General features: G+C 52.1%; 1 protein-coding gene across 2 annotated transcripts; it reads left to right on the top strand.

The window, feature by feature from the left end:
* Positions 1-1,508: 1,508 nt before the first annotated feature.
* On the top strand, positions 1,509-4,939 carry MTFP1 (mitochondrial fission process 1). Of its 2 annotated transcripts, none has more exons than XM_060612716.3 (4): positions 1,509-1,845; positions 2,593-2,720; positions 3,023-3,255; positions 4,282-4,939. In XM_060612716.3, exons 1-4 carry the CDS (start codon positions 1,779-1,781, stop codon positions 4,394-4,396), a joined length of 543 nt encoding a protein of 180 aa, XP_060468699.2. In that variant the 5' UTR covers positions 1,509-1,778; the 3' UTR covers positions 4,397-4,939. The 2 variants fall into 2 exon arrangements, with proteins under 2 accessions (XP_060468699.2, XP_060468700.1); XM_060612717.3 differs by having other exon boundaries at positions 1,521-1,845; positions 4,324-4,939.
* Positions 4,940-13,926: the final 8,987 nt, after the last annotated feature.

Below are 13,926 nucleotides of genomic sequence, written 5' to 3'. Positions count from 1 at the left end.
AAGTCACCCGTTACTTCCCTCTGGCGCGCGCTTTCCCTTGGGGCCCAACAGCCAGCTTGCCTCCAGGCTGGCCCAGCCCGTTGCTGTCTTCCGCCATCTTTGTTAAGGGCACCAGGGCGCGCTACTGGCCGCCTTCAAGGTCAGGGCGGAGGCCCCGCCCCACTCGGTCCCCCGTTACGCGCCGGAAGGTTCTGGCGCGCTGTTAAGTGCGGGTCTGGGGAGTACGTGCAGCGCCTGCGGTGGGCCCCGGGGGGGGGGGGGGGGGGAGCGGACGAACGACGCTCACGTGGTGCTAGGGACCGTCTCCTAATTCCGCGTCAGCATTACCGATGTTTCCGGGGCTGGAGATCCCTTTGGGCCCAAGCCCAGCTTCCTACGAGGTCACCGCCAACCGGCTGACCTACACGACCGAACGATGACAGATACGGCCAGGGCTGAAAATGGGGCCCTTAATATTGAATCAGTGGTCTTCATTTTCTCTGTCTTTATTTGATGACAATAAAAGCTAATTCTTTAATGAGCGCATACTGGGTACCATGCAACAACCCTGTGCTTCGTTAGGGCCCTGGGTTGTTGCAGAAATTCAAGGAAATTACGTGCAAAGCGCTTAGAAGAGAGCCTTAACAAGTGAGTGCTCAGTAAATACTGACTACTCATAAATTTTACTGACGTGGCTAATAGGTGGCACAACTGGGATTGAACCCAGGACTACCTGCCTTTAATGGCTGCATCTTCGCTGGCAAAATCCAAAGGATTCAGAGCTTTAGTGAAGTGCACTCATTGCCCACATGAGTAAACCGAGGTCCAGCTGGGGAAGAGTTTCTTAGTAACCACTACCCCCCCAAGACCACACATTCTGTTCTGCTCATTTCCCTGAAGTCTTGTTTCCCTTGACTCATTCATTCGTTCGTTCATTCATTCATTCATTCATTCATTCAAGGTCCTGCCCCCAGGAAGCTTGGTCTGAGGGTTATATTGATCCAGTTAGAACCCAGAGCTTGATAAATGAACATGGCACCTGCCAGGAAGGCACTCGAGTCCAAATACCCACCTCTCCAGGGCGCTCACCATTCACTCCCCAGACTCATTAACTCAACTCCCCTTAAGAGCGTGGAATCTGGAGCCACACGGCCTGGATTCAAATGCCAGCTTCACCACTTAGCTGTATGACCTGGAAAGTGACCCATCTTTTTTGTGCTTCTATTTCCTCATCTGTAAAATGGGGGTCCCAGGTTGGTGGGAGGGCTTTAAGAAAGTAATCTGTCTAGAGTCTTTAGTCAATGGTCTGATCAGTAAACTTAACAAATGGTTACCTAAAAATAATCCTTGCAACTGTCCGAGGAGTGAACATTGTGTTCCGCATTTAATACATTAATACATTAATAAAATGAGGCTTAGCGAAGTACAGCCTATTGCCTGAGGTCACACAGCTATGAAGTGTAATTAGGAAGTGTAGCTTCCCGCATTTGAACCCCCGTCTCTTAGGCTCCAAAACTACAGTCAGTCAGTCGTGGGAAAGGACTGCGCCAACCGCTCAAACCCAGAAAAAACGTGAAGAAAATTAATCTGTAAAGCCCAAAGCCCAAGCCTGGGAGAGGGGCTTCAGTGCGCGGGGTAATTTGCAGACGCTCCCTGCTGGCGGGGACAGCGCGACCTGTCCTTCAGTCCCGGACCTTCAGCCGGTCCTGCCGCGGCAGACCGGAGCGGTAGTGGAAGCTGAAGTGGTATCGGCGCAGGACCGGCTGCAGTGGCTGGTGTGGTGCGGAGGTGGAAGCGCCATGTCCGAGCCGCCCCCGCGGGGTGCTGAGCGCGACATTTTCCGAGACACGTGGGTGCGGTACCTAGGTGAGAGGGGGCCGGGGGTGCGCGAGGGGCTCGGCGACCCCTCACCATGTGGCTGGAGAGGTAGGGGTCGCCAGACGCTGGTCAGGGGCCTGGAGAAGGTGGAAGGATCTTAGTTCTCATTCTGCCCGGGCCAGAGACTGGGCTCAGAGAGGGCTAGGGACTTGCCCAGAGTCACACAGCTCAGGTCGGCCCACCCCTGCCCTCGGGGTCTGTCTGTACAGATCAGTCTCCCAGGTGTAAGCTCCAAACGGGCTAGGAGGAACGGGGGGGGGGGGGGGGGGGCGGTACTGGCTGTAGAGTCAGGTTATGGGTCCTCATACAGATTCAGTTTGACTCTCGGTTTTCTCAGCGTAAAGGAATGAACGCAGCGTCTCTCTCATGGGGTGGTAGTTGTAAGGGTAGAAAGAGATAAGGCACAGGAAAGGCCTGGCACATGGTGAGTACCTCATCAGGGAACTTGCTCTTAGTCTCTCCATTAGTGCTCATGCTTCTAGAACCCAGACTGGGAAGGCAAGTGAGTGATGATAATGGTGACTGTACTCAGCGCTCCCACAATGGCCCTAGAATGGAGGTGGGTTTCATGGACGCCTCTTTATAGACTGGGAATCGAAAGCTGGGAGAAGTAAAATCACTTACCTAAGGTCACCCAGCTCCTCCTTAGCAGGCTGGGAATTAGGACTAGTGCCCCCTTGTGGAGCAAACCATACCCACTCCTACCCCTGGAATTAAATGTCTCCCCTCCAACAGGCTATGCCAATGAGGTGGGAGAGGCATTCCGCTCCCTGGTGCCAGCGGCTGTGGTGTGGTTGAGCTATGGTGTATCCAGCTCCTACGTGCTGGCGGATGCCATTGACAAGGGCAAGAAGGCAGGAGATGTGAGTGTTAGCCTGCCTCTCAACCCCCGACCCTAGTCCACTCCCTTGTGATTTAGTCCCCAGCCTTGCATGTGGTAAAATCCCTTGTGGGACAGTCCAACCCCTACAACCTTGCCTGGTGCAGTCCATACCCCCATCCTGTTTGTAGGGTGCTACATCCTGCCCCCAGCCCTGAATTGGTACAGTCCAGAACCCGACACCCCCAACCGGCCACTTCCCTCCCCTGGTCCAACCTCATGCCCCTTGTCCACAGCGTTTCCCACCTCTGCCCTGCTGGATGAAGTATCTCTTGTCCCTACCAGGTACGAAGCCCTGAAGCAGGTCGCAGCACCAGGGTGACTGTGGCTGTGGTGGACACTTTCGTGTGGCAGGCTCTGGCTTCTGTGGCCATCCCAGGCTTCACTATCAACCGTGTGTGTGCTGCCTCTCTCTACATCCTGGGCACCGCCACCCGCTGGCCTCTGTCCATCCGCAAGTGGACTACCACTGCACTGGGGCTTCTGGTCATCCCTGTCATCATCCACCCCATTGACAGGTGAGTGCCCCTTCCAGCCTCAGGGATCATCCACTCTACAGGTGGAGATAAGCTCTGAGAGACATGGTGTCCCCACTTTGCACACAACAGTAGCAGCAGAGGCAGGGCTGGCACTCAGGACTCCTCAGGTAGAAAGGACAGTCTGTGTCCTCATATGATCCTGGCAGGTACTTTGGCAGTAAACATAAGGAGGATGCCTTGAGGGTATGGGACACAGGACCAGTAAGTTCTAGAAAGAAAACCTAGTGTTACAAAACAACCGGAGGCAGGCAGGAACAGGTGCGCATTGAAGGGGAAGGGTTTGGGGAGATTTTGGTGACAGGAGCCCACCTGAAACTGGGCTAAGTAAAATAAGAATTAATTGCTTCATGAAACTGAAAAGTTCAGAGTTATGCTGCTTTCAGGCATGGCTGGATCTAGGCACCCAAATGATGTCATTAAGGGTCTTGGTCTCCCCATCCTGCTGTCTGTCTTCTGACACCACCCCCTATTGGCATGGCTGGATCTAGGCACCCAAATGATGTCATTAGGGGTCTTGGTCTCCCCATCCTGCTGTCTTCTGACACCACCCCCTATTGGCTTGGGGAGCAGAGATGGCTTCCAGCAGTTCCCAGCTTCCATCCTACCAGCTTAGCAAGACCTATAGGAAGCTTCTTATAGTAAATAAATACATAAATAAATAAATTCATTCATTCATTCATTCATTCATTCATTCATTCCCAAGGAAGGCTGTCATTGGTCTATTCTGGACTGAGTGCCTAGTCCTGAGCCAATTTCCCTTTTCTGATTGGCCAGGTGTGGGTCATGTGCCTACTCATAGAACCAAAGATGGGCCAACCTAGATCAACATAGAGTGGGAGGAGCAGTCTTTTCCCGAGGGAACATAGCTGACCCAAAGGCCCAAGGGTGAGCCTTGTAACCTCTCTGTGCCTCAGTTTCCCCAACTGAATAGAGAAATGGCACTGTGTCCTGCATCTAGGAATCCCTTCGCTGGCCCTGACCTCCTGCCTCCCATTCCCCCACTAGCACCCACTGGTCACCTGCTCATCACTGTCCACTGTCCCACAGATCAGTGGACTTCCTCCTGGACTCCAGCCTGCGCAAGCTCTACCCTTCAGTGGAGAAGCCCAGCTCCTCCTGATCCCGCCCTGGTACCTGGTCTGTGAGTTGGCCTACTCCCTGCTCTGGTCCAACTTCCTCCTCTTGCCAGGGGATGTGGATGCCTGGCTTTCTGGGGTCTGAGGCCCTGGCGTCTGAGTATATTTGAGCCCAATGGAAGGTGAGAGACAAAGGCCTCAAGGAGCAGCAGCTGCAGTAACTCACAGAAAGGGGACACCTGAACCCTATTTGCTTCCATGGAATCCGTGATACTGAGTGGGAGTGGACCTGTCTTTTGACAAGGAAGTAACATCCTCCCATGGAGGATAAGCAGACTGAGGCCCAGATAGGGCCAGGAATACAGCCAAGATCACTTGGCAAGCTGGGGACCCAGGAGTCCCAGTGGCTTGGCCCCATGGCAGTGTGGCTGGACGGAGGAGCAGCAGACACATGGAGAAATGTAGCAGTGCAGTGGCGGGCACCCTCAGGACTGATTCTCCAGCCAGCCCATCCCTGGTGCAGGAGCTGCTCGGACCTGCCTGGAAGGCAGGACAGCCCCCGGCCCAATAAATCCTCAAAAAGTTGAGTTCTTTTCTCCTTTCCTCTTGGGGATGAGCAGGGGTGTGGTGGTGGGGAGCAAGCCTGGGGGCCCTCAGAGGTGGAGGCCAACTTTGGCTATGCATTGCTTGCAATAGCCAGCACTGGGCCTGTCTGTACCTCCCCACCCACCAGTGCTCCCCTGCAGATGCCTGGGATCCCACCCTTGGTGCTGTCAGCCTCCTTTGGGCATTGACCTCTTTGCAAGCCTAAAGCACCAATACTTCTGGAAGGGGAGCCTGTTGGGCAGGAACCACCTGAACCTGAAGGTGCCTGAGGTGAAGACAGCCCCATATGAGTATCACAGAAGACTCAGGAGTCTTGGAGAAAAAAGAGTGACCCGGTAGTAGGGGGCAGGGGCTGTCCCTGGGAGCACTGTAGGAAGGGGGACATTCCTCCTTGATTTTGGGCCAGCCCCTTTTTTGGCTGTTAACAACTTGGAGGTGTAGAGAGGTGGGGAATGGGGTTTTGGATGTGGAGCAGAAACAGGCCTAGGTCTCTGTCACTCAGCACTGCTCCAGGCCACACATCAGTTCCAGCTGAGACCCTGGCCATGCCCCTTGCAGCCCAGGTACAGACTGGGGGGGCTAACCCCACCCCGGAGAGACCCCCTGCACCTGGATGGGGACTTATAGGAGCCAAAGGACTGGGCAGGACTGCTAGTGAGACAAGATGGGGGCTCCAGTTGTGGTTCATGCTCTGGGGGTGTCTGCAGCTGCAGGGTGAGTCTGATGTCTGGGGGTCTCTGACGGTGAGCCTTTCTCTGCTGCCCTTCTCATCCCATAGCAGCTGGGTTCCTTTCTCAGGCCCTCCCTGACCTCTGCTCAGTCTCCTGCTGCTCCCTCCGGCTCCCTTAAATGCTCTGAGCCCCCGCAATTCTCCAGCCCTTTCTCTGCCCCCTTCTATGCCCCTCTCCAGTCCTGCATCCCCCTGTACCCCCCACCAGGTTCACACCTGCATCCCTATGACATCTGGGTTCTACCACCAGTTCCCTACTCAGTTAGTCTCTAACCTTCCACCCTCTGAGTTCCCCCTAAAACTGAGAGCTGCTGGCCAGAGTCAGGCCTCTGTGTTTTGGGGCACAGCTCTCGGACCTGCCCCAGCCTTGTGTTCTTCCCTATCACCTGCCTCCTAGCTTCTCTTATCCCACCCCACACTCTTCCTCAGCTGGAAATACTTTTCCTCTTAGTCAACCTTGAACATTCTTCATAACCAGCCCCGATGCCCCTTCTGTGTTGCCCCTCAGCTCTTTCTGAGAGTGTGCACCTGTTGTGTGGTTACCTGCCCCTGGTCACCCCATCAAAGAGCCTGGGCAGGTTGGAGTCTCTTGGTTTTGTAGGTAGGGGTCAGGGGTAGGCTCTGAGGCACTCATAGCAGTGGGGGGATGGGCCTATGGAAGGTACTGTCGTGCTTCTGAAGACCTTTGAGGAAGCTGACCCTGGCCCTTCCAAACTATGAGACCCACTCAAGTTATCTGTTGATCAGGAGAATCAAAGAAGGATATGGCCTCTGGAGAGCCCCCTGAGCCCCCTTCTATGTGTGACCTTGGGCAAATCCCTTCCCTCTCTGAGCCTCAATTTCCCCAAGTATAAAATGAGGGCATTAAGCTTGGTCTGCCACTTTTGAGCTTCTGGTCTCATCTTTATTAAACAGATGCCTAGAGACTCATTCAACTCCATTCATACAATCTTGGTAAGTGCCTTACTGAGAGAAGGCTCTTAGTCACTGACATCATGGTGTAAACATGTTCTGTTCTTGCTTTGAGATAAATAGCTTCATTTTCTCTCAACTTTCAGCACCAGTGGGCAGATACTAGGTCAGAAGGTTAGAGGTGTGTAGAGGTTGGGTGGGTGGATGGCTTAAAGCCTTCTGGTGGGATATCTTTATCTTCCAGCCTCTGGCAAGGCCACTGAGGAGGCTTCCCACCAGATGACATGGTCCTTTTAGTTAAGTTAGGCTTCTGACTCCAGGGAGCCCAGAGGTGAGTGAGGGAGTCCCTTTCCAGAGTTTGGGCCCTTTTCAGGGTCCCCTTCACAGTGGAAGACACTGGGGCCCCAGGTTCGGGGACCCTTGGCAATCCCAGTAGAACCTGGTTCTGGCTTCTTCCTTTCCCCTTCCGCCCACTTGGCCCTCATTCATGGCCTGCCAGAGTAAAGCCCAAAATCTCAGACAAGTTAGCTTTAAGCTTGCTCACCCCATCACTGTGGAAGCCACTCACCCCTCTGAGCTGCCTCACCCTGAAGAAGGGTAACTGCCACCCACTATATATTAATAAATGCTACCCTTTGTTGCCTGGCAGCTTCCATTTTTCTGTGATGACCTCATTTGATTCTCCTAAGAATCCTATGCAGTAGACGTGATAAATGACCAGCCCCATTTTAGAGATGAGGAAACTGAGGCTTGAGGTCACATAGGCACCACTTAGCCCAGTACACGCGTTCTCTCCAAGTCAACAACACGGTCTGGGGGGTGGAAGCTGTTGCCCAGCCCCTTTCCAGCCCTTGCTGGTGTACTTACTGCCTCTCCAGGCCCTGATAACCTCTGCCTCTTACACCAGGGAGTCTCCCCAGCTTGCTGATGCTGATGCTGATGCAGATGTCAGGGACTCTGCTCATGGTGGTGTTGATGTCTATCCTAGGCATGGGCTTCTGCATCTTCACCCTCTGCCGCTGGCTCAGGGCACAGAGCCTTGCAGACACGTCCAGCTGCAGGCCTAAGCAGCGGGGTCTAAGGAGCCCCCGACCCCTACTGAAGTTTTCCAATAAAGAGATGTTCACCAATGACTCTACCACTTAATGATTTTCCTGAGGCAGGTTGGGGAAATGAGGCCCCCCAAAGCAGGAGCTAGTGTTGGGTCTTCTGTGAGGCGATACCCCTGGGAATAAGCAGGTCTTGTGCCTGCCAAATGTGAACCTGGGCAGGAGTGGTGGGGTGGTGGGCAAACCTGTGGCCTACCTGGGGACACTGGGACTAGGGTGCTTCTCCTTGTCTCCTCTAATATTTGCCTAGCAGCCCCCCTAGGCAGAGGTTGGGCCTCTCCTGGATGCCTGAGACCCGGGCCCATCTGGAGGCTTACTTTGCACATCCTCTTGCTGTGGGCCAGTGAGTGGTGTGCTAGTGCTGTTCATAGGGGCCAGAGCTGATATTGTTACCTTTTTAGGAATCATTTTAAACAGAGCCATTATTAAAAATTAAATGAGGGGAAGAGGCTGGTGCAAGATGCCTGCAGTGTGTCAGAGCGTCAAGGGCCTGGTTGCTGTAATAACCGGAAGAGTCTCTGGCCCGGGTCTGGCTACGGCAGAGTGGCAAGGGGCAACTGCTGTGCTTCTGGACCCACCCAGTTCCAATGGGAAGGCCCAAGCCAAGAAATTAGGGAAGAGCTGGAAAAAAAAATTAAATAAGGTGAAAGAAAGAAGGATATAAACTTAGATTTAAATGCATTATATTGGGGCATGTGGGTGGCTCAGCTGGTTAAGTATCTAACTTTGGCTCAGGTCAGGATCACATGGTTCATGAGTTCGAGCCCTGCTTCAGGTGAGCACAAACCCCTCATTGGGTGAGCTTGAACCCTGTTCAGGTGAACATGAGCCCCGCTTCTCTCTCTCTCTCTCTCTCTCTCTCTCTCTCTCTCTCTCTCTCTCTTTGCCCTTGATTACTTGTGCCCTTGATTTTCTCCCCCCAAATAAATAAATAAATAAATAAATGTGATATATTGGGGCACCTGGTTGGCTCAGCGCAGCTCTTGATCTTGGGGTCATGAATTCAAGCCCCATGTAGGGTGTAGAGATTACTTAAATAAGTAAAACTTTACAAAAATGTGTTATATTAAAAACAAAGGTACTGAAAAGTTATCATCACGAAGAAAAATTTGTAGCTATGTGTGGTAATGGATGTTCACTAGACGATTGTAATCATTTTGCAATATATCTAAATTGCAAATCATCTACACCCGAAACTAATATAATGTCAATTATATCTCAAACACACACACACACACACACACACACACACACTCAACCAAAAAAGAACAGGTAGTAACACTCAAAATGTGTTGCCTCTTGGTGATTTTACTAGACTTTACTATTATCTATGCCCTGAGGTTATTTATATTTCTTGTTATCTGTTTGGTGGCTATACTCTATTAGAATTATTGCATGTTGCTTCTACAACTCTGTGTTCAGTAACTTCTCTTGGGTAGCTTGAAATAGGTCACAATGGGACTATTAAATTTTTTTTTTTAATGTTTATTTTTGAGAGAGAGCACGAACAGGGAAGGAGACACAGAATCTGAAGCTGTCTTCAGGCTCCGAACTATCAGCACAGAGCCTGATGCAGGGCTCAAACTCACAAACCATGAGATCATGACCTAAGCTGAAGTTGGATGCTTAACTGACTGAGCCACCCAGATGCTCCATGATGGCACTGTTTATACCAGAAAGATCAACAAATCAGGGTCCTCTTGCCTGGGGAGCCAGTAAATTAAACATTTACCAGCACACTACTGCTCTGGCCCTCCTGCCAACCCAGGAGGTGGGTCATAGCACCATCATCCCCCTGTATAGACCCACATCTAGGATCAGAGAGGGCAAGTGACCTGGCAGAGGCCTCACAGCCTGTAAGGTCATAGGTAAGACTCATCCCTGGTCTGCTTCTTCTCCCAAAAAAGCCAGGTGGGGAGAAGGGAAGGTGGCCTTGGCTGCAACCCTTGCTCCTCCTGCAAACCTTGCCTTCACTCCAGCTTTCCTCCGGCTGCTACCCCAGCGCCTGATGCTCTGGCTCAGGCCCTTCTCGCTCTTCCCTGGGTGTTCCCATTCACTCATATAGTTTCTGCCCCCAATCCTCTACCACCACGTGTCCTATCTGTCCCCTCCAGGCTTGGATGAGGGCAGCAGCCTCTGGCTTATCTCCCCACCCCCCCGCCCCTGGCTTTTCTATCTAGCCAACATTCTTAAAATGGTCAGAACAGAGTCCAGACTCCTTGTGGGGACTCTTACTTAGATCCCTACATGGTATGGATGACCCCACCCTTGCCCCTTCCCCTAAATCTTCATTTCAGCCATTCTGTCCTTTTTGGTTTCTTAGATCTGACATTTGTCTTGACTGGGCTTTCTCATACTGTGTTCCCTCCTACTGGACACTCCCTTCCAACCTTTACCCCACCTCACACTGTAGGCCCACCCTCCCTCCCCCTGACTACAGCCTACTCAATTCCTTCCCCCTCAAAGTACCCTCTGACCCCCTAGTACTGGCTTGGTAGCTTCCTCTGGGCTCCCTCCAGCCCGATACTTCCTCCATCGCCTGAAAGGAGGGGCAGGCCCCTTTTGGGATTCACCAGCAGGGAGGCTTGTCTTTTCCCAATGCCCCCCAGGCCTTTGTCCGAGAGCATTCTGGGAGTTGGGTCTCCCCGTGGCCACTTCATGCAATGCTCAGTATCACCACAAAGAGGCAGCACCACCAAACATGCTTTGTTGGCTGTTTCAAACTGCCTCTGGGGTTTTTGAGAACAGCATGTTAGTGAACCCCTGGGGGCCTGCACCAAGTCCTGTGCTAAGCACTTCCTGCCATGTGGCTCATTTACTCTTTACAACCACATCATAGGTCTGTGTTTCTTGGAATTGGAGTCACTAGCCTAAGCTCACACAGTCTGTCCCCCACCCCTACCTGCCCTCCCACGTAACTCAACATTCTCTCCAGCTCTTCCAACTTCCCTCTCTCCCTCCTCCCCTAACCTCTCTCCCCCCAGCCCAATTCTGATTCTGTTCCTATTGTCTTCCAACTCATGGTTCTCTACACAGCAAGGGCAGAGCTGATTCACAGGCTGTGTGACCATGGGCAAGTTACCTAACCTCTCTGAGCCTCGGTTTCCTCACCATACAATCTTCTATAATGAGCTCCTAAAACTGCTGCCAGGATTACGGGAGAAATGGCTCACAAAGCATTCAGCCAGAGCGGGGTTCACAGAGAGAGCTCCACAAACACTGTCCATTATTAGTGTGTCAAGAGACCTCTACTTCAAGGGCAATTGATTGAATCATTCCATCTGATGACTAATCCAGATATAAATTATGCCAGTTATATGCTTCAAGGATTCCACTCCCTAAGAATTTATTCAGAGGAAATAATTGGATGATTGTCCAAAGATGTGCAGCTGAAGGTGATCGTTGTGGTCTTATTTGTACGAACTAAGAGCTTGGGAACTTCTTAAATGCCCAATGCATAAAGGAACATTCTTCTGAGCTGATCGTGCTGGTGACTGAATCTCCCCAAGGGCCTTCTGTTCTATACCTCGAATGACTCCAGGCAGCCTTCAGGATCCAGTCCGAACACCTCAGCGTGGCATTCAGAGCCTTGAGGCCTTGACAGCCTCATCTCTCATCACGACTCACCCCTGCACCTTCGTTCCTGCCTCTGCTGACTCCTCACCGTTCCCTGGATGTGCCCTGTACGTTAGCCTCTGTGCCTTCACCCAGGCTGTGCCCTCTCCACTTCCATGTTCTTCTGTTGCCGGCCCCAGCTCTGATGGTACCTGCCCCATGAACGCTTCTCGACTTTTTCTCCAGACAGCATCATCTTGCTGTGCAGCCCCCTCCATCATCATGCCCCTCCCTCCCCTTGGACAAGAGTTATGAAAGACTGAGAGCAAACATGGATGGAGCACTTACTGTGTGCCAGGCACTGTACTAAGCACAGTGTTATACAACCTCCACCAGAGCCAGTGCAGTAGGTTCTCATCCTACAGATGAGAACATGAAGCCCACTGTGCGGTAAGCCTTCCATCAGCATTAACTCTTACAGACCTCACTAAATCCTCATGAGTAAGGAGGACGTTGGTATCTTTTCTAAAATCAGGAGGCACTGCAGGCAGATGGGGGAGTGTGGAAGTATTTGGCCTGTGCCCAGCTCAGCCATGCCCTAGGCTCACCTGTGGGCTCCAGAGGAGGCTTGTTCCCTCCCCAGCCTCCTCTGGACCATTTTAAGGGGGCTTGTGGAGGGGGGGCAGCAGTGTTTCTTTTCATTATCACCACCCCCAGGGGCCTTCTGCAGGTTGCTCTGGTCTTGCTGCAGCTGGGTAAGTTCTGGGCAATGGGGATCCCTTGGGACCTGGAGTGCTGGGTGGGGGTCCTTCCCCCCCATCCCTGAGCTGAGCCTCCCCCTATCAGCAGTGCACCTGGTGAGCCCCCTTGAGGATAACTTGAGGAGCAGCAGGAGCAGACTTGGCATCCTGGGGATACCTGGAGGAGGGGACTTCTTTCCTGATGGCCTGTGAGTGGCTGTGCTGGTTGCCTTTCAACACTTGGCCTCACCTCCTAACGCCTCCACCCCCTGGAGTTCCTTGCTGCTTCCCCCACTGAGAGCTAATGACACTAGAACCCTGGGTCACCCATTCTTCTTCCCTGACCTTCACCCTGCTTCTTGGGAGTCTTTCAGCCTTGTCCTAGGCTGAGCAGGATCCTCCTGGAGTCCAGGCAGTCCTGCTTCTTGAGGCTTGGGGTCCCCAGCCAGGCGAACTTGGAGGGCAGAGGCCCCCCCAGTTATGCACCCCTGGCTTCTAAGGCAGAGCTTGTCATGCAGTAAACACCTAGCAAACGCTAAACAGATGCCTTACATTCGTATCTTAAAAAAAACAAATGAACGCCCAAAAAGCCTAAAACTCCTTTCTGGTCTTTGGTCTGCCATTGCCCTCTGGGATGAGATAATCCTTCTTCAGAGAGGGTGGCAAGGTGGTCAGGAGCCCAAATGGTAAAAAGAATTAATTGGTGCTATGCAGGGATGAGTGTGCTTTTACACCATTGCTCACACAGACGAGAAGAAATAGGGAAAGGTAAACTCAGCTTTCATTTTTTTTTTAATTTTTGAAAAAAAAAATTTTATTTTTGAAAGAGAGAGAGAGCACAAGTGGGGGAGGGGTAGAGAGAAGGAGACACAGAATCTGAAGCAGGCTCCAGGCTCTAGGCTCCAAGCTGTCATCACAGAGCCCGGACGCAGGGCTCAAATCCACAAACCATGAGATCATGACCTGAGCTGAAGTTGGACGCTTAACCAACTGAGCCACCCAGGCGCCCAAACTCAGGTTTTCTTTTAATGCCATTTGGTATCCTTGGAGTCTTGCCATATGAGAACTCCAACCTTTAAATATTTCTGGAAGAGGGGCGCCTGGGTGGCTCAGTTGGTTAAGTGTCTGACTCTTGATTTTGGACCAGGTCATGATCTCACAGTTTAGGAGTTCGAGCCCTACATTGGGCTCTGTGCTGACAGCTAGGAGCCTGCTTGGAATTCTCTCTCTCTCTCCCTCTCTCTCTGCCTCTCCCCTGCTCACACATTCTCTCTCTCTCTCACTCAAAGTAAATAAACATTTAAAAAAATATTTCTGGGGCACTTGGGTGGCTCAGTCAGTTGAACATCCAACTTTAGCTCAGGTCATGATTTCACAATTCATGAGTTCGAGCCCCACGTTGGGCTCTGTGCTGACAGCTCAGAGCCTGGAGCCTGCTTTGGATTCTGTGTCTTCCTCTCTCTCTGCCCCTCCCCTGCTCTCTTTCTCTGTGTCTCTCCCTCTATCAAAAGCAAATAAACTATAAGAAAATAAAAAAATTTTGAATTAAATATATTTCTGGAAGAGACCTTGCTTGGGAGTTTGAATCTGAGTTCTGCAGCTGAGAAGCTGCATGTAACACCCATGGGCAGATGGCAGCAGGACTTTCTGCCTCAGTGTCCACATCTGAAAAATAGAAGTGGTTGTGCAGTTCACCAAGTATGTGTGAAATTGCCCCAAATGGCAGCTATGATGATACTCAGTGCTGGTCAAGCTCATTTGAGCAGCTTCTCTTTGGCCTTCCCACCCCCATTACCTCCCCTGGGGTAACTTGCCCAGGGCTTGCCCTTCAGTCTGGCTGTGGGGACCCACCGAACCCCCTTGATTTGTGGTGCCTCTTTCTCTGCAACCACTCCGCCTAAGCCACTCCTTGGGCAGGAGGT

The sequence above is a fragment of the Panthera onca genome, chromosome D3, assembly GCF_046562875.1.
Source record: "Panthera onca isolate mPanOnc1 chromosome D3, mPanOnc1 haplotype 2, whole genome shotgun sequence".
NCBI classification, from domain to species: Eukaryota; Metazoa; Chordata; class Mammalia; order Carnivora; family Felidae; genus Panthera; species Panthera onca.
Note: the sequence above shows the minus strand (reverse complement) of the source record. Positions and strands in the feature narration are given on the sequence as shown.

What these genes read in the sequence shown, in the direction of transcription:
- MTFP1 (XM_060612716.3), top strand. Translation starts at nt 1,779, where the DNA reads ATGTCCGAGCCGCCCCCGCGGGGTGCTGAGCGCGACATTTTCCGAGAC. An exon ending in CACGTGGGTGCGGTACCTAG is followed by an intron (nt 1,846 to 2,592) that starts GTGAGAGGGGGC and finishes CCCCTCCAACAG; the next exon opens with GCTATGCCAATGAGGTGGGA. An exon ending in AGGGCAAGAAGGCAGGAGAT is followed by an intron (nt 2,721 to 3,022) that starts GTGAGTGTTAGC and finishes TGTCCCTACCAG; the next exon opens with GTACGAAGCCCTGAAGCAGG.